This window comes from Pholcus phalangioides, unplaced genomic scaffold (assembly GCF_987345545.1).
Source record: "Pholcus phalangioides strain wild (caught in Gottingen) unplaced genomic scaffold, Ppha-v1.0 ptg000012l_1, whole genome shotgun sequence".
NCBI classification, from domain to species: domain Eukaryota; kingdom Metazoa; phylum Arthropoda; class Arachnida; order Araneae; family Pholcidae; genus Pholcus; species Pholcus phalangioides.
In genome coordinates, this window is record NW_028301605.1 from 4,725,708 (window position 1) to 4,745,339 (window position 19,632).

The 19,632-nt window shown below is 34.0% G+C and overlaps 1 protein-coding gene across 3 annotated transcripts in view; it reads right to left on the bottom strand.

Annotated features, from left to right (window-relative positions):
- The window catches only part of LOC149079190 (uncharacterized), a 56,898-nt gene that overhangs the window by 6,691 nt on the left and 30,575 nt on the right, over positions 1-19,632 (bottom strand). The window contains exon 1 of one of the 3 annotated variants that reach the window (XM_089239953.1): positions 15,391-15,673. The exons of the other annotated variants lie outside the window; for them this stretch is intronic. Coding sequence (XP_089096079.1) covers positions 15,391-15,567 — 177 coding nt within the window. The 5' untranslated portion in view covers positions 15,568-15,673. Of the gene's footprint in view, positions 1-15,390; positions 15,674-19,632 lie in introns of those variants that run through there. 3 annotated transcript variants of the gene reach the window in all.

Here is a 19,632-nt window from a genome sequence, read left to right on the forward strand (position 1 = left end):
CTGTGGAACTCCTCGATTAAAGATCTGTTTAAAATGTCATTTATCTTTACACTGGAATCTAAAAAACCTGGAAAGTCAGGGAAATGAATAATTGTTGGGGAAAGTGTAAAATATATAAGGGGGATATTTCTGTAAAGGAAAAACACTGATACTTTAAACGTTAAGGAAAGGTTAAGGTTTATTTATACTTCTTTCTTCTGGGGTTTTGGTCAAGGGGAAATTAAGGAAATTTTGAGTTCTTGTCATGGAAAGTTAGGGAAATTTTATGTTTTGATTAGGGAAAGAAAGGAAGAGTTTTGGTCAGAGAAACTTTGTGCTTCCTTCAGGAAATTTTGAATTTCGGATGAGAAAAGTCGGGGGGAGTATATTGAGTTTTGGTCAAGAAAATTTTGAGTTATGCTCAGGGAAAGTCGGAGCAGTGCCGTCGCATGGGCTCACCCGGGTTCGGCCCGGGAGGAAGCCTCAGGTGAAGAAGGACCTCACGATAATGAAAACTGGTGGAAATTTTCGAGAATTCGCCAAGTAAGGCCCCAGAAAAATCACTTGGTCCGGGGGGGGGGGGACCGTGACGCTCTGACTGCTCAATTTGTGGACCGAAATTGCTTCAAAAATTGTGTAATTTTTTTCACTCAAAAAGTGAAGTTTGAGCGGTAATACCACGTGCCTTCAAATGCCGCAATTTAGTGGATAACTAACGACCGTTATCTGTCGGCTGAAACGTCTAATACTGTATTTAATTTATTTCAGTGGTTAAACGGGAAAAAAACGGAGTGCACTTCTCAATAAAGGAAGAAAAACATCGCGGGATGAGCAGATTTTGCTACATTTGAGTTGCCCGTGGAAATCGCGGGATGAGCAGCCAGAGGGTTAAGACAATGAAGACTCAGGGAAGTTTTGAGTTTTGGTAAGAGAAATTCAGGGAAATTTTCAGTTTGGGTTAGGGAACACACCGAGCCGTGTGACTAGTGTTTTTTTTCAACGACACATATTTGAATTTTTAATCTCTACCAAAGTTATAATAAAGATTATTTTCATAACTTGTAATAATTATGTGTTCTAGTGTGTTTCATGTTCTAAGTCTTTTTTCGTGAACCACATTTCAATTTACTGTGATTTCCAGTAATTGTTATTTAGCCACTGCTTGGTAATTTTTGAGCAATTATTGGTGATTTTGTCGACTTATGGCAACGTTTTTTGCTAAATTTTCCAATTTTCCGTATTATACAGTATTTAAGATCCCAATCATTCGTATTTTTCTGAATGAAATATGATCACCCAAGTCATGCTGATTTTTTTTCCAATTGAAATAAATATTGGTTTACCCTGTGATTCGCAGCAGCTCTTCGCTTTCCTGCCCTTCAGCAATTCCAGCAACATCCGTAAATTTGAACTTTTTGGCTACAATTAGCGATATTCCGCATTTACGATCTCAAGTTCCCGTATTTATATCGTTGTGATATGGTGACCCTTGTGTGGATGAGATGGTCTAATTTTCTATCTTAAACGATAAGGGTATTGCTATAATTATATCAATTACGAAAATTGAATAATTTTTCATTCAGTTAGAATTTAAGTAGTCAAGTCTGCCTGCGGACAACAACTGTGCATTCGCAGCGGACCATAGTTTGAGAAACGCTGTTATAGATTGCATCTTTTCATGGAATGTTGGAAAGTTCTCAGAGTCCCAAGATGCGCCCCCCCCCCTTCCCGCAAGGATGGGTCTGACAGGACTCCAGCTCGGGGCCCGAGGTTCTTTATCTTTATCATTTTTATTTTTTCACACTATAAATTAACTGTAGAAGGGGACCTCCATGACTTAGAGGGGGCAATGGAAGATTCCAGGATAGATGCCCCGACGCAAGATGCAATGACCATGGGGAGAGGATAGGCAGGAAGCGCAAAAAATGAGTCCCGCTCTGGTAGAGATTCTGTCTCGAGCAGCCCCGATAGATTGCATTCTTGTTTCTGGTATCACGGCCTCCGGGGGGCACTACCTATTCCCCTCAAGTTTTCTCCGTTCTCAAATTATAGCTCAAAAGCGTGATGCCATATGGATTTTTACTGAGTGAAAATTTTGGTCTAAAACTAGTCTACCCTGCCACCCCTTACAACCTGCCACCCGGGTGCACTACAACCCTTACACCCTCGCTTAAGCTGCCCCTTCGGAAACGTCTCTTTCAGCAATGAAGATCCGAATGGCGAAGTCAAAAGCCGTTTTGTTCCCCCCATCACTTGAGCCACGTTTCTCCCCAATGAGTTCGCCAACAATCTGCGATTTCAACACGTGAAATATTTGAGAGCTTTAAAAATGTTAAATATACGTGTTTTTTTGTAATGGAATTTTTTCCTCTTTCCATTTATCATCGATGCTCGGATATAAAATACAAAAAAACCATACCAGGACAATACACCCTGTAACTATTAATGCCTCTTAAACAAGAGCGGGGAATATAAAATCGCCCGTGGGGCCTGAAAAAGATCAAAATGGATCGTTTGTGATCAGTCAACAGTGAAATAATCTCTTTCTTATCGATTTGATATTTTTCCTCCTTCGTCCTAAATATTCACCACTACCGAATGCACAAAATGACTCCCATCAATTTCAGAGACATCTCATACTGCGATAATTAACGGTGGCTAAACTTTGAAAAATTTTAAAAAGTTCCGAAAATATCCATCATTGTATAATCACGCTGATTATGATCTAAATAGCTTGCATAAAAACAGATATCCATTTAAAACAGTAACGGAATGGGTGAATCACGTGATGGATTGCAAATAATATCACGTACATTGCCCCGTTTCACATCGCCTTTTGGAAATGTCAAACGCTTGTCCTAGTTTGTTTGCTTGACAACATAATAGATGGTTTTTTTTGTTTTTTTTCACAGGTAAGCAGTTTCTATATGGCAAAATTAATCGATTAAGTATTGAACACACACATATCACAAGTTGACACTTGTCGTCTAGAGCAGTGGTTCTCAACCGGGGGCCCTAGGATATTCCAGGGGGGCCCGCAGATGAAAATCTCGCAAAAGGGGAGCCACGGCTGCAGATACCACCAGTAATAACTTTTTTTTTCATTAACTATATAGCATCTTGCAACATGAATGACATATCTTCTGAGTACTACACGCTATTTGGATACTTTTTCGAATTGCAAGTGTGCCTCTAGGATGAACGGTTCACCAGCAAAATACCATACGCCCTGTCATCTGTGCACCCTGTATATTAAATGTAGTGCGGACTGTTGCGTGTTATGCGAAATATTATATTGTGTTTAAGCCAACTCACACATTGCTTCGTTCTCTACTTGGACGTAGCTTGTCATCCCACGAGATATCAGATTTTCACGATGAATGCAAATCTCACCGTGTCGAGAAATTAAAGTCAACAAACCAATAATATTATTTAAAAACCGATTATTTGTAATGTCTTATGTGGGTTTGAAATTCTGGTAAGGAGCCACTCAAGTATTACGTAAGCAAATTTTTAGCCATTTTTGACCCCCTCCCTCCCCTTGTCAGCAAAAGTCTGCAAAACTCTGACCCCCCCCCTCCCCTCCTTGTCAGCAAAATTTCGTCATCAGCTCTGTCACTCTGAATCCTAACGCACATTGGTGGGATCACAGATGTACACGGGGTCGCATAGGAAGGCTCGTGCCCCCCACGATCAAAAATTTTTTTCTTAATGCAAAAAAAAAATTTATGACATGAATGTCGCTCTCCACTTGTTAATACAAGATGTACGGAAGACTGGATGTTGTGAAGATATTTATTATTTGAGATGTTAATTTTTTAAGGAAAGGAAAAAACTCATCTCTGCCTCTACCGGGAGTCGAACCCGGGTCCCTCGATTGCCGGACGAGTGCTCTGACCACATGCCGCTCAGTTCATTTTTACACAATTAGGTTTGAAGAGGGCAGGCCGCATCAGATAACCCCCCCCACCCCACGGCCATATTTGGTCCGCGGACTAAGGGCCTTTATGCGATTTATCATTATATGGCTTGGAGGGTGGGTCGCAATGAATTTATTAATTATAAATTTGAGTTCATAGCCTTCAAGTAACATTGAAATTAACATGAATTGATTATAATAACATATAAAGGTATTTTCTTCCGAAATTTCAATTAAATTCTTGTATAAAAAAGTTTAATTGAAATTTCGGAAGAAAATACCTTTATATGTTATTATAATCAATTTTTGTTAATTTCAATGTTATTTGAAGGCTATGAATTCAAAATTTATCTTTAATAAATTCATTGCGGCCCACCCTCTAAGCCATATAATGATAAATCACATGAAGGCCTTTAGTCCGCGGACCAAATATGGCCGTGGGGGGGGGGGGTTATCTGATGCGGCCTGCCCTCTTCAAACCTAATTGTGCAAAAATGAACTAAGCGGCACATTTACAGATTGTTTAAGTGTCCCGTGGTACATGAGCAAAAAAAGGTTGAGAACCACCGACACCTGGGCTGGTCGGTAACTCCGAAACATGGCGGCAGAAGCTCGACCGGTCGCTGGGAGTTCAACTGGAGCCCTTATCACAAACGTGCCTTTAGCTGGCACCGTCAAGACATGGCTGAAAAGCATATAACCGCGCCGAATGAGGAATCTGTTCGTGCGCGGCGGTGATATTTTAGAGCTGTTTTGTAAATTGCTATTGTGTGTAATTTTTTTTTGCCAATTTGTATTATAATTTTTTTGAGTTTTTTTTTTGTCGTGTGCACATATGTAATTTATACATGCATAATAACGCACCCGACACAACCCAGCCCCTCATCCGAGGCAATAGCTAAAATTGACAATGGTCGATAGAGCCTGGGTGGTGTACGTTATGAAATGAAAATAAAATGTCTATAGCCATATCTATCAATCGTAAAGCAACGAAAGTTTATGCAGTTTTTCATGTACTATATTTAATATACAGGGTGATCATAAAATAAGTTGGCCGATGTAAAAGCCCCTAAAGTGTGCAAAAATAGACGAAAACGAATGGAATTCGAGATGTTGGTGTTTCAGAGGGTGCATTCGAGAATGTGAGAAGAGAAAAAAAAAACTCTTTCTCTCTCACTTTCACAGTTAAGGTCAAAGCAAAAATATTTTGAAAAATTAGAACGGCAACACTGACTTTTATGCATTGAAAATTGATAGGCACAGTGAAAAACTATGAATGACGTTAGAACAGTACCTGTAGCACCATAAACTCCGGCGCTACACATAGACAAAGGAACTGGGGAAACAACCAATGCAGATCGCATTACTGCAGCAGGAAGTCCCCCAACGAAAAGTTAAGAGCACCAAACCCCTTGGTGCAATCTTCTTCGTCTGCGTCTGGCGTTGGCGTTTGATGGTGATATAGATACCGATCCAACGCCATTCACGGTTTTTCATTGCACCGAGTGTCACCAGTTAGAATTTTTCGAAATTTTGTTGCTGTGATCGTAATCGCGAAACACAGGGTTATGTTTGTTGTCTTCATTCTCGAGCGAATACTTTGAAACACCCGTATCTCGAATTCACATTCATTTATTTTTGCTGCTGTTAGGGGGCTACTGATTGGGAAAAGATATTTTATGATATCTCTCTCTCTCTCCCACATATCAGAGAGCAATAATTTTTGTCACTCACAGTTACGGCTGTATGCAAAACAGAACAGACCGAGAACGACCAGGCTCTGTCACTTGCGCGATTTTAGCTCATTTCCCCAGAGTTCGTGATCGTGCTGGGGAAAATTATGAAACACGAGGGAAAAAAATAATAATTCGGGTCCTTAACATGGAATCTAGATGACCCCCCCCCCCGCCCAATCATGCATGCGCATTCAAATTGACAATATACATTCAATATAGATTCACAATATACTTTCATTTGACAATACACATTCAAATACGAGATTCAAATTAGTGTATATATACACATATAAAGTATAACAAAAACATAGAAATGTGTGCTACATGCGGGGGAAAAATTAACTGGGATCCCTATCATTGGATCTAAATAACCTCTAATCTGTGTATACGGCTGTATACAGCACAGAAAAAAAGATTTTAAATTTCGTCAACCCGCACTTTGAGAAAATATAAACATGATGTCATGACATCATTCATGTTATATTCATGCAATATGTTAGACCACATGCATATCCGTGATATTTTGACGAACATCTTTTTTCGTGATACCCGTTTGTCATGCCCATGGCCATGAACATTTTTACTCAAGCTGCAAATCATGTTGCAAATTAGGGAAGAATTGTCAACTCGGGAGGAAAAAATCGCAGAAAATTGCAACTCGTCGAACTAGTCGAGACACGAGAAAAAAACAAACAAACAAACCAGTTAATGACAGTGTTAATTACCGAGAAAATGAACCTGTGAAATGACGCAATTCATTAAATTAAATGAAATTGCTTGACGAATTAGGTCAAGGTTTTGTTTCATATAAACTGAATGCCGATTCCGTACGAGATAGAACTGCTGATTTTTTTAAATCTTGTTAGATCTTTGAATGAAAAGATCTGAAATTCAAATGATTGGAATAACACGGATATGAATAGCAATCATTTATTTCGAAAAGTTAGAACATCCCGGATACTTACGAGCACGGATTAAGAAATGCTCAAGCTTCTAAGCCAGAAATTAGGGGGAATAAAATGGGAACAATTTGGATTTCCCCTCTCCTGAGAGGTTGTTCTTGAGCATATTCGTTGTAAAGGAAAGATTACATACAGTGGATTTATTACCAAAAAAATGCCAAAATATTTTGCCATTTGATTTCCATATTTTATTTCATCTCTTTTCCAATAATGCCTGATTCATAATGTTGAAGCATTTAGAATGGCTGTTACTGACTTTCTAAACCTATGGATTATCCAGAAACCAATTAAGTCGTTCAGAAAATTATACAGTCAAACCTCGTTAGTGCGTCACCCGGTTAACGCGTCACTGCGCTTACCGGGTCGCTTTTAAGAAGTCCCAATTGACCTGAGGCAGGAACTAGCACGGCTATGGCTTACTCCGTTTAACGAGTCTCACTCCGCTCAGGGGCGTAGCCAGAAATTTCGTTCGGGGGGGGGGGGACCAAAGTGACAGAACAATGGATTTGGCCATCTTTTTCCCTTTTTTCGGTCATTTTCTCACATTTCGGGGGGGGGGACCAGACCCCCAAGTCCTCCCCCCCCCTGGCTACGCCCTTGACTCCGCTTACTAAATCATATTTTTGCTCTCCCAAGAGTGACTCATTAACGAGGTTTGACTGTATTTGTAGTATCTTCTCAAACTTTCTCGATATTCTAGAAACTCAAAAGATGAAGAATCTTTGTTCACTTCAGATTTAATAACGTACCCATCAGATATACGTCAAACCTCGTTAGTACGTAACCCGGTTAAAACGTCTCTCTCTCTCCGCTTACCTTTCTTTCAAACCGAGTACAACTCAGGTCTATTACCATCTATGAGCAATTTACTACCTAGTGAGTTGTGCCGGAAGTGTAACTGTGTGTGTATACCTAACAGTCTGAGTGCGTATGTAATGTTGTCTGATTTTTCAGTTGTGCCATCTATATTTCAGAAGTGAAGTGTTATGATTGAATTACAATTTTTACTGTTTGTAGGTCTGTCGCGAGACTTTTTAAAGGGGAGATCGGCTCGCATTCGCGCCTTGAAGTTGAAAACCAACTTCAGCCGACCGCCAATGTGCTGACGGTGGGGTTCGAACCCGGGACCTCGCGACGGGAGTCCGTCACTATGACCCCTCGACCACCAGCGGCGAATTTGCTTACCGGGTCACTTTTTTTAAGTCCCAATTGTTCTCAGGCACTAACTGGCACAGCTATGGCTCACTCCGTTTAACGCGTCACTCCGCTTACTAAGTCATATTTTTACTCTCCCAAGAGTTACTCATTAACGAGGTTTGACTGTATATTCTTAGGACTTCACTTTTGGATTCCTTCCGAAAACGAACTAGTATAAACCACTAAAAGGCAGTAGTACCCATGATAAATGAAAATACACTATTTCATCAGTTAATTATTAATCCGCTATTTTGCCATCGCATTATCCGCTAAATGTATCAGCAGTGCGTGGCTGGAATATGTGGATTGTATTCATTCAAGTTAGCAATATTTTTGGTGAATAAGTAGCATAGACCCTGAAACAAAATTGGTTTCCGTTGTATATAATTTCCAACTTTATCACTATTATTTCTTGTAAAAGTTTGAAAATACGGGACATATTGTGTGTACCTACATATGATGTAATGAGAAACAAAGGAATGCCCTTGTATGGGGCATGTTTTTTCCATTTTAAGGATGATGTTCCGGAAACAGTGCATGTTCCCTCAAGGCCGTTGCCAGAAATTTCAGGAAGGAATAAAAACTAGTTTCATAGTGTATTATATAATAAAATAATTATCAAGGTTTGCTGCCCAAGTAAAACGATGTGTATCATGAATACAAGGCTTTATTTGAAAATAATAACAATAATAATTAGAAGAGGAAGAGTAAAAGATGTATTGTAACAATTTGGAACGTAAAAGTTGACTTTTTCATAAAGAAAATTTTTATCATGAAATTTCAAATTTTTCTGAAATCCAAGAAAGAAAGTGGATGAAGTGAGAGTTTTCTTGATAAAACTGATTTCTTTTCCTTTTTTTTTAAATTTAAAAAAAATTCAAGAATTAAAAAAATTGCAATTTTAAGAAACTATGAAAACGATAATTTTCAAGAAATTATAAAAATAATTTAAAAAATTATAACGATTTGAAGAAACAAAAGAAAATTAATGTAAAAAATTCAAAAATAATCTGGGGGGAAAAAAAAGAAACCGAAAAATCCTAAATAAGAAATATTATTAAAAATAATGATAATTTTAATTGTTTAGCATAATTATAGTAATAAAATTCAGAAATCGAAAAAAAATGTACAATGTCGGGTTTTTTTAATTTTTCCCCCCAAGAAATCAGACTATAATAATAATTACAAGAAATCGAAGAAACATTCTCAAGAAAGGGGAGAAACTTTAGGGAATGAAAAATAATTTGAAGAAATTTAAATTTCAGCGAATGCTGAAAAATATGAATTTCAAGTAATCTAAAAAAGTGCAATTATAGTGTTAGTGTGATACAAAGTTATTCAAAGTGATACAAATTTAATATGATTCGAAGGTAGTGATAACTAAACCATTGCAAAAAGTTAGTGGTAGTACATGCAGAAAAAGCTAGTGATAACACATGCGAAAAGCTAGTGATAACACATGCGAAAAGCTAGTGATAACACATGCGAAAAGCTAGTGATAACACATGCGAAAAGCTAGTGATAACACATGCGAAAAGCTAGTGATAACACATGCGAAAAGCTAGTGATAACACATGCGAAAAGCTAGTGATAACACATGCGAAAAGCTAGTGATAACACATGCGAAAAGCTAGTGATAACACATGCGAAAAGCTAGTGATAAACTGAATTATTGAAAAAAGCTAGTGATAAACTGAATCATTGGAAAAAGCTAGTGATAAACTGAATCATTGGAAAAAGCTAGTGATAAACTGAATCATTGAAATAAGCTAGTGATAAACTGAATCATTGGAAAAAGCTAGTGATAAACTGAATCATTGAAAAAAGCTAGTGATAAACTGAATCATTGGAAAAAGCTAGTGATAAACTGAATCATTGGAAAAAGCTAGTGATAAACTGAATCATTGGAAAAAGCTAGTGATAAACTGAATCATTGGAAAAAGCTAGTGATAAACTGAATCATTGGAAAAAGCTAGTGATAAACTGAATCATTGGAAAAAGCTAGTGATAAACTGAATCATTGGAAAAAGCTAGTGATAAACTGAATCATTGAAAAAAGCTAGTGATAAACTGAATCATTGGAAAAAGCTAGTGATAAACTGAATCATTGGAAAAAGCTAGTGATAAACTGAATCATTGGAAAAAGCTAGTGATAAACTGAATCATTGGAAAAAGCTAGTGATAAACTGAATCATTGGAAAAAGCTAGTGATAAACTGAATCATTGGAAAAAGCTAGTGATAAACTGAATCATTGGAAAAAGCTAGTGATAAACTGAATCATTGGAAAAAGCTAGTGAGAGATGGTAGGGGATCTTTTAATGCTAGTGATAACAAAAGTATTTGTAAAAATACAAATGTTATAGGCATATCAAGAGTAGTATCAAGCGTTTCGAAGAATTGATAATGTCGACGCATCTTTCGAAAATTATGATTTCAAAACATCTGAAAAAACTAGTGGTGTCAAAGCAAAAGACTAGTGATTACAGAGCCATCGCTAGTGATGCAGGAACATTGAAAAAGCCTATGATAGCTACTAAAAAAATCAATAAATATTAATATAACCGATATCATCGAATAATAACAAAAAAAAACCAACCCATATACGAATAACACTAAAATTTTCTCCACCAAAAAAATTAATAAATGCGTATAAATTTCCGTGCATATAAAAAGTGGGTCACACATATTGGTAGAAGGCGCTAAAAATTGCCAAAAAAAAACCAAAAAAAAAACTTGCAAATACATATATATAGGCCGAATCGAAATCGGACAACAGTAACGACATAGAGACGAATATGTGACAGTCATTGAGGAATTAGAGGAGAAAACATGAATATACTATCGGCCATGATGAATGAAGACGCATCCACAATGAGTGTCAATTTTCTCTCCCTCTTTGACAGCAAATAGCGGACAAAAATTTCTCGGTCTGCTTCAGCTAAATTCACTTGATGGTGTTAAGAGATGCAAAGAAATAAGGTTACGGTTTTACTTCGGCGGAGAATCGAAATTGTATTGTATAACAAAATACACACACACACATTACACTTTCCAGAAAGAAGCTTAAGGCGCCTTACTAACCTTAATACGACGAAGAGAGAAAAGGAATATCACAATACTTTTCTTTCAATGATGATGATGTGTACTTTTTTTGTAATTCGTGCCCAATGAGCCATCAATTTGAGCTTCTAGTTTGTAAATGGTTTGTTTTTTGTTAAGTATGAGGAATATGTATGTGTAAGTGTGTGCATTATTTTCTTGTCAGGTTAACTGTGGGAAATTTTTTTATGGATTGTGCGCTCCGAATCGTAATGGCTATGATGAGATAGTGTCACTGTGTTTTATTAAAAAATACGCAATGGATTCTGAGCTTTTAAAAGTGTGTTATCAGATGGGAATATTCATTAATAAGTTCTCATTCTCTCATAGTTAGAGAGTTTCAACTATTTGAAAAAATTTACGGTGTTTTTACGCTTTTGTTGTTTCGATTTTTTTTATTGTGTGTGAATTTTTTTGATAGAGATTCATTTAATTAAAGATATTTTCGTGTGTGTGTGTGAGAGAGATAAATAACATTAGAGGTAAAATAGCAGACACTACTTTTGTTATATCCGTTGTTATTAAACGTTTTCTGATTTAAAAAAAAAGTTTTTGGATGGTTTTTGGATGGAAGTCAGTAAAAAAGATTTTTCATTAAGCCCCCTTTCCAATACTCAAAAGCTACCGATAGCTAAAAATTAGGAAATATGATTTTTTTTGGTAAAAAACTACTGATGGTGGAATTACCTTTTGAGTACTGGGGATAACTGAAGCATTTTTAAAATATAGAAATGTCATAGTGTCTTGAACAATCAATGGTGGTGTCAAAGAATCTAAAAACAAGTGGTGCCAAATAATGTGAGAAATTAGTGGTGCTAAAGCATCTTTGAAAATTAATGACGTCAAAACATCTTGAAGTATTGATGACGTCAAAACATCTTGAAGTATTGATGACGTCAAAACATCTTGAAGTATTGATGACGTCAAAACATCTTGAAGTATTGATGACGTCAAAACATCTTGAAGTATTGATGATGTCGAAGCATCTCTTCAAAAATTAATGATATTGAAGCACATTAAAAAAATTAATGGCAAAGCATATTAAAAATTAATGACGTCAAAGCATCTGTTAAGAAATTTATTATGCAAAAACACATCCTATAAACAATTGATGACGGCAAAGCCTCTTTAAAATTGATTATACCAAAACATCTTCCCAAACTAGTCGAGTCGAAACATCTTGAAGAGTCTGGAATAGCAGAAACATCGCGAAAATCAAGTGAAAACAGAACCGTTGCAAAACCTAGTGATAGCAGAAGCATCTCAAAAATCGATTGATAACATAAACATCATGAATTGCCAATAATAACCGAAGCATTGCACAAAACTGTTCGAAGCAGAAACATTGCAAAAAGATAGTGATCTTAGAGCCATTGAGAAAAGCCAAGGATAGCAGAAACATCGCAAAAGTCGAGTAATGACAGAAACATTGAAAAATATATAAATACTAGCTATAATACCCGGCGCTGCCCGGGTTTTCTTCAATGAGGCTTTTTTGGATCACGTGATATCTCCCTCTCTTTTTCTTGAGGGACATACAAACCGTGTCCAAGTTAACCAATATGGTGACCTGCGCGATTCATGAAATAAACAAATCTAGATTTACACAGAAACATAGAAATGAATATATAAATTTTTCTTTTTTTAAGGGGCGCTAGGTATTTCGATCCCCCCCCCCCCTGAACTTCAAGTTATCCATCTGTCTGTTCCAGCTTCCAAAAATCCTTAGTTAAAGCTGTGGGATTTTTTCGATGAACTTTTCACGGGCTCATAAGTAATTTTAAAATATCCTAACCCACATGAATTTATGCAAATAAATATCAAAAGAGACAATATGGAGACATTAATTTTCATACTTGAGAAGATATAAATGAAATCAATGATATTGCTCGAATATCCAACTCAAAAGTATAGGTTTGGCTAATTACTTCATATATAATCTCCCGGGCTTCGTATATCTCTAAGTGAACTGAATATTTAAAAAATCGAGAATTCAATACAATTTTTAAAATTATTGATGGGGCGGAAAATCCCACTAATTTCCGCATTTCTACAGTAAAATCGACAATTTTAGCACTGATTTCTATGAGGATCACCCTTTTCACGACTCTCAAAGCGATGCTGATGATGATTATGACGTCTATTCAAAAAGCCTCATTACTGAGAGTATATTGAAAATGTGGCAAACCATTATAAAGGCATAAACTGTTATACATATACTAACAGGATTAAAGAAGTGACAAACCGTTGTAAAGGCATATACACGTCTGAAACGCATTGCTACGGAACCACGGTAACCAAAGTAAACGTTCGGAAAGTGATTGTTGAGGCCCAAAAACCATTGTTGCCGGACAGTTTTTTGCCCATTTGGGGCATTTGCCCTGGTCTGACGAAATTTTAAAGTAGCCTATCGTTCAAGTCGGGTCCCATTTGGTATATATGCAAAATTTGGCGACGATCGATCTAAAATTGTAGATTTGTATAGAGAACATACACACACACAGACACACAGACACACAGAAAATCAATTTTATATATATAGATATATTGTGATAACATATTCATTGTAAAAAAGCTAGTGATAACAGAATAATCACAAAAATATAGGGATAGTAGAACCATTGCGAAAACTTAGTGACAGCAGAAACGTCGCGGAAAAACGAGTGATAACAGAACCACTTTGAAAAGTCAGTTATAGTAGGAACATTGCAAAAAAATAGTGATGATGAAACCGTTGCAAAAAGGCAATGTTAGAAACATCGTGGAAAATCGAGTGAAAACAAAACCCATTGCAGACAGCTGAAGATGGTAAAAACCAAGTAAAAGTTAATGCGAGTGATCATAGAATCATTTTGAACAAGCTTTTTGAAAAGAAACCATCTTTCCAAGTTAGTGACTACCGAAACGAATGTGGTTACCGATAACACTGCTGAACACTGATTTTGTTCTCGAAGATATTTCAGTTATTTTGGGGGAGCTGATTCCGAATCTGGCATCGGTTTTGCCAAATAAGTTCTAGTTTTTGAGATAAAGTGAAAATTAAATTTCAATAGTAACACATAAGCAGCAAAGAAATCACTTCAAAATGTGCGAAATGTAAACCAATAATAAACTTAATATAAATAAATAAAGGCAGCTGTGTGATGTCTGATCAATGATGTAATACGTTGAATAAAATAAGAAAATAAATAAAAAACTCGGAAGATCGAAAATTCGATGCAAAATTAGTGGCTGCAGATTACATAGAAATATTGCGATCGGGAGATGCATATTTCAATTAAGCACAATAAACACCAATTTTGAAAATTAATACCAAATATCTTGAAAAGCTAAATTAACGCAGGACAAGTTGCCACGAAAAATTTGAGTTGAGTTTTTGATTTTTTAAAAATATTTTTTCACATCCCAATGGCAACAACTAGACTGCTGCCATCAATCACAAAAGTGAATCTTCTAATAATTAGAGGATGAAAAGCAGAGCAAAAGTTATTTTTCCACCCTGTGAAAGCGAGAGATTTTTAAAAAAAAAAAAAAGAGGTTAATGGTCCAAATCTCTTCATAAAAACAGAATAAAAATAACGTAGAGAACAATAATTTTGAGAAATTTTATACAATACGTAAAGATAAATAAATTTAACGAATAAAAAATCGCAAATTTCCATGCAAAATGGAAATTTAGCATTTATTCGCAAAAATGGAAGAATGAAAAATTTTAAATTAAGAATTTTGCATTCATTCGAGAAAAAAAATTGCGCTAAATTTTTTTTGTCCAACCGTGAATTTTTTTTTTTGGCTTCACTCTCAAAACAATATTTCAAATCAAAAATTTTCCATTCATTCGCAAGAAAAAATTCTAATAAAGCATTTTTCACTCATTCGCAAAAGCGAACTAAAATAATGACACATTTTTTTATACTTAAATTACCAAGCCAAGTGTTAAAGTACTGTACTTAGTTGAAAATTCAGGAGCTCAGCAAAATTACTACCTATTTTAGCTCCAAAAAGTGTAATTTATCAATATTTCCCGGAAAAGTAAAAATCAAATTTTTGCATTTATTCATCAAATGGGACAAATTTCACATTTCTTCATCTAATATGGAAAATTTCGCATTTATTCATCTAATATGGCACGTTGCAAATTTATCGCATCTACTTCTTAAATACGAAAATCTCGTATTCCTAATAGTACCGCATATCTAAATTTTATGTTTTTATTTTTCCTGTCCCAATAGACCCAAAAACTTGGAATCTTAATTTTATTTTGTACACATTGCTATAAAATTTCAAATGATCATACTTTTTACTTCTTTAGCAAATAATTGAATATTATTTAACATTTTTCCCACTCAGCGGTTGAAGAAAACCCGTATAGTATAATCATACATCGATTAAAGATTACCTTAATAAAATTTTCAAAGCTATAACACACACCATGCAATCTTCAAATAAAAACGACTCGAAATTCCCATTAACGATATATTTTTGGAATAACCTTACCTTTATCGGTAGGGAATTGATCCTCCTCCTTTTATAAGACTTAATTCTTGGTAAAGGAGGCACAGTTACGCTCCCCCAGTCTATAGTACCAATATTGGTGTTATCGGTATCACCTTGGTTCGATCCATCGTTACTCGATCGGTTCTTAGCATCATTCGAATCCAATACGTTTCCCATATTTCAACCACAGACACTTTTTTTTTGACACTTTTCGAGAGAAAACGAAACTAAATAATTCTCTCTCTCTCTCTCTCTCTCCGTCTGTGGTGATGAAGTCAAATGCTATGTTATTGGACACACGCCATGAGACGAGAACAAGGAAAAGTTAATGAAAAAAACGAAAAATTCTAGAGCCGGTTTCTGCTCGGATTTTTCTTTTCGCGCCGAAAGCGAATTAAGAGCGAGTCTATAAGAGATGGTTGGTTGATTCTCAAATCCCGTAACATACCTTCAGGGCGACAATTTAGAGTTATCCGATGACCAGATCTCTCATTGGTTGAAAGTAGAAAGAAAAAAGAAGCTTCTGGAACAGAAAAGAATAAGACAAAAAAAAAAAACAACCACTTTTTCTTTTCTGTATCTTTAACGTTGTATGTACCTCGCAGTTCTTAATGAGTCCACATACCATACAAATTACTTCCATGTGCCGAAGGTTTTTGGGTTCACTGTATCTTTTACGATTGTAATTAAAATCTTACAGTGAAGAGTAATGATTGTTTTCACCGCAATAAATGGCGTAAATTTTTTTGAGTTTTTATGGAAATTCCGTTCTGAGAATATTTCCTCATTTCCTCAGATTTCCGTTTTCTATTATTTTTTCTAGGGAAAACTGTGTTAGTTTCGGTTTCTTTTTTGCTGTATGTTTATTCCGCGGGGTAAAAATGATTTCAAACGCAAAATTGTATTTTCTCGACAAATTTTTATTTTAAGTACATTTTTAGTATTTCCCGTCGCATTTCAGGAATTTTATGAAGTTTTTCTTATGTTTTATTTTTTCACTGTGCATATTCGCAATAATTTATCTTAGAATTATATTATACGCATAAATTATATTATATAATATTTCCTAAAATTTTATTATATAATATTTCCTAAAATTTTATTATATAATATTTCCTAAAATTTTATTATATAATATTTCCTAAAATTTTATTATATAATATTTCCTAAAATTTTATTATATAATATTTCCTAAAATTTTATTATATAATATTTCCTAAAATTTTATTATATAATATTTCCTAAAATTTTATTATATAATATTTCCTAAAATTTTATTATATAATATTTCCTAAAATTTTATTATATAATATTTCCTAAAATTTTATTATATAATATTTCCTAAAATTTTATTATATAATATTTCCTAAAATTTTATTATATAATATTTCCTAAAATTTTATTATAAATATTGAAATCTCTTTTTAGTATTCTAATATTGTGTTTTTATTTTTTCGATTGCTGTTTTGCATTTTTTTTGCAAGTTTGGTTGCTTTTGTGTAAATCGTTTTATTCATGTCTATATTACGCAGGGATTTACTCTATAGAAGTTTGATAAAAGATCTATTACAAAACTTGAAAAAAAAACAACCAATAAGCTTAATAATAGTAACAACCGGTTGGTTACATTCGCTCCCATGAAACCGATGAGTTTATTGGTTGCGTTTTTCACGTTTTATAAAAGAACTTTTTAAAACATTTATTGGTTTAACTATTATCATTTTTTTTCAGAATTTTGAGAACCTTAAATGTATTTGTTTAAAATAACGCAATAAAAAAATTCTACAATAAAAAAGAATAAGGAAAACACATTTTTTTTCCTTTTCTGTATCTTTAACTTTTGTTCACTGTATCTTTTACTATGGTAATGAAAATCTTACAGTGAAGAGTATCCATTGTATTTTCCACAATATACGGCATGAATTTTGGAGTTTTATGAAAATGTGATATATTTTCTGTGATTGTTTGTGATTATTGCTTTGTGATAACATTTTCCGAGATGCTCTTTTTTATTATTTTTCCCGAAACAAACTCTCCGATCCTTTCAGTTTTTTTTTTTGCCTGTTTATTCCAGAAAAATGATGTTTTCAAACGAAAAATTGTATTTTTGATAAGTTTTTATTTTGAGTAAATTTTTGGTATTTTTCGTCATCTTTTCAGGAATTTTCTAAAATCTTCTGTTATACTTGTTTTTTACTTTGTGCGTATTATATTTATATAATTTTTAAATAAATATTGCAATTTCTTTTCCGTATATTATGTAATAATTTCTTCGATTGCTGCTCATTGCAATTTTTTTACGAGTTTCGTTGTTTTTTTGTGTGATTTCTTTTATACGTATCTGTGTTATTTTTTTTTTCGTCAGAAATTTAAACACTTTAAATTTTTTTGTTTAAAAAAACACCAAAAAGAAACAAGGGGATCAAATGTTGATTTTGTTGTAAATAAGTCTTTTTATTGCTTATTCTTGCATTTTTTATCATTTTCGTATGTACTCATTGGTTAGAAGTAGAACACAAAGAATGTTCTAGAACAAGAAAGAATAAGAAAAACACTTTTCTTGAATATGTCTTAACATTGTAAGTGTCTCGTAGTTCTTAATGAGTCCACGTACCACACAAATGACTTCCATGTGCCGGAAAGGTTTTTTGGATTCACTGTATCCTTTACCATTGTAATTGAAATCTTACAGTGAAGAGTAACGATTGTGTTCCCCGCAATAAGAGCAATAAATTTTGGAGTTTTATGATAATTATATTTATTGTAATAATATTTTCTCGTCTTTATTATTTTTCCCAAAAAAAAAAAAAAAAAACTACACAGTGTATGTTAGTTTCGGTTTTTTCTTGCAGTTTTTTCGGGAAAAATGTTTTTCAAACGCAAAATTATATTTAATCGATAAGTTCTTATATTAAGTAAAGTTTTAGTAATTTCCGACATCTTTCCGGGAAACATGTTTAGTTATGTTTTATTTTTCCACTATGTGAGTATTTTTAATAACAATTTTCGGAATTTTTAAATAAATATTAAAATTTCTTTTTAGTATTCTAATATTGTGTTTTCACTTTTTCCGATTGATGTCCATTGCAATTTTTTTGTGAATTTGGTTGTTTTGTGTGATTTTTTTTATCCATACCTGTGCCATTATTATTATTTTGTCAGAAAAATAATATTCAGAAAATATATTTCAAGCATCTTAAATTTTTGTACTTAGAAAACAGCAAAAAGGAAAAAGTCTATAATGTTAATTCTGTTTTGCATAAAATGTTTTTTATTGCTTTATTTAAAAAAAAATTGTATTTTACTAATATTTTCGGATGTATACTCATTGGTAGGAAGTAGAAAGAAAAAGAAGGCAGGTTCTAGAACAAGAAAGAATAATAAAAAAAAAAAACTAGTTTTATTTTTGCGTCTTTAGCATTATATGTACCTCGTAGTTCTTAATGAGTCCAGATACCACACAAATTACTAAATTACTTTCATGTGCTGGAAAGGTTTTTGGATCACTGTGTCTTTTACTATTGTAGTTAAACTGTTAAGTGAGGAGAATTGATTGTATTTTCCGCAATAAAGGGAATGAATTTTTCAGAGTTATATGAAAATTATATTGTGAGAATATTTTCATTTTCATTATTTTTCTCGGAAAAACTCCTAATTAGGAAAAAAAATGTTAGTTCCGGTTTTGTTTCCTGTGTTTTTTCAGGTGAAAAAATAGTATTTTAAACGCAAAATTGTATTTTCCGATAAATTTTTATTGTAAATAATTTTTTTTGTATTTTTCGTCCTGTTTTCATTATTTCCCGAAATTTTCTGTCATGGTTTATTTTATTTATTTTTTCATTTTGTGTGTATTATTTTTTAGAATTTTCTTCTATCCGTATCTATATCATTATTTCGTTTTTTTTGGTGAATCTTCGGGATTTTAAATTTTTGTTGTTTTAAATATAAACCTTTCCATTCATTTTATTTTGTTTTCTTTTTTCTCTTGTTTTGTATTTTTCTGATATTCTCGGATGCCTAGGGGATCCCACTTATAACGTTCTGACTTTAGATGTTTTCTCGCTTAGTATGACTTATTTTGTGGTACCAACTATTACTAATACTCATCGCGATTTACTGTTTAAAGCGTTTTCCCGCTTACAACGTTTTCATGACGGTTTTAAATTTATTTTTTTTTGTATTCCCACAATTTTTTCAGATTTCGATCCATTTTATTTTCACAATTTTTCAAATTTTGGTGTA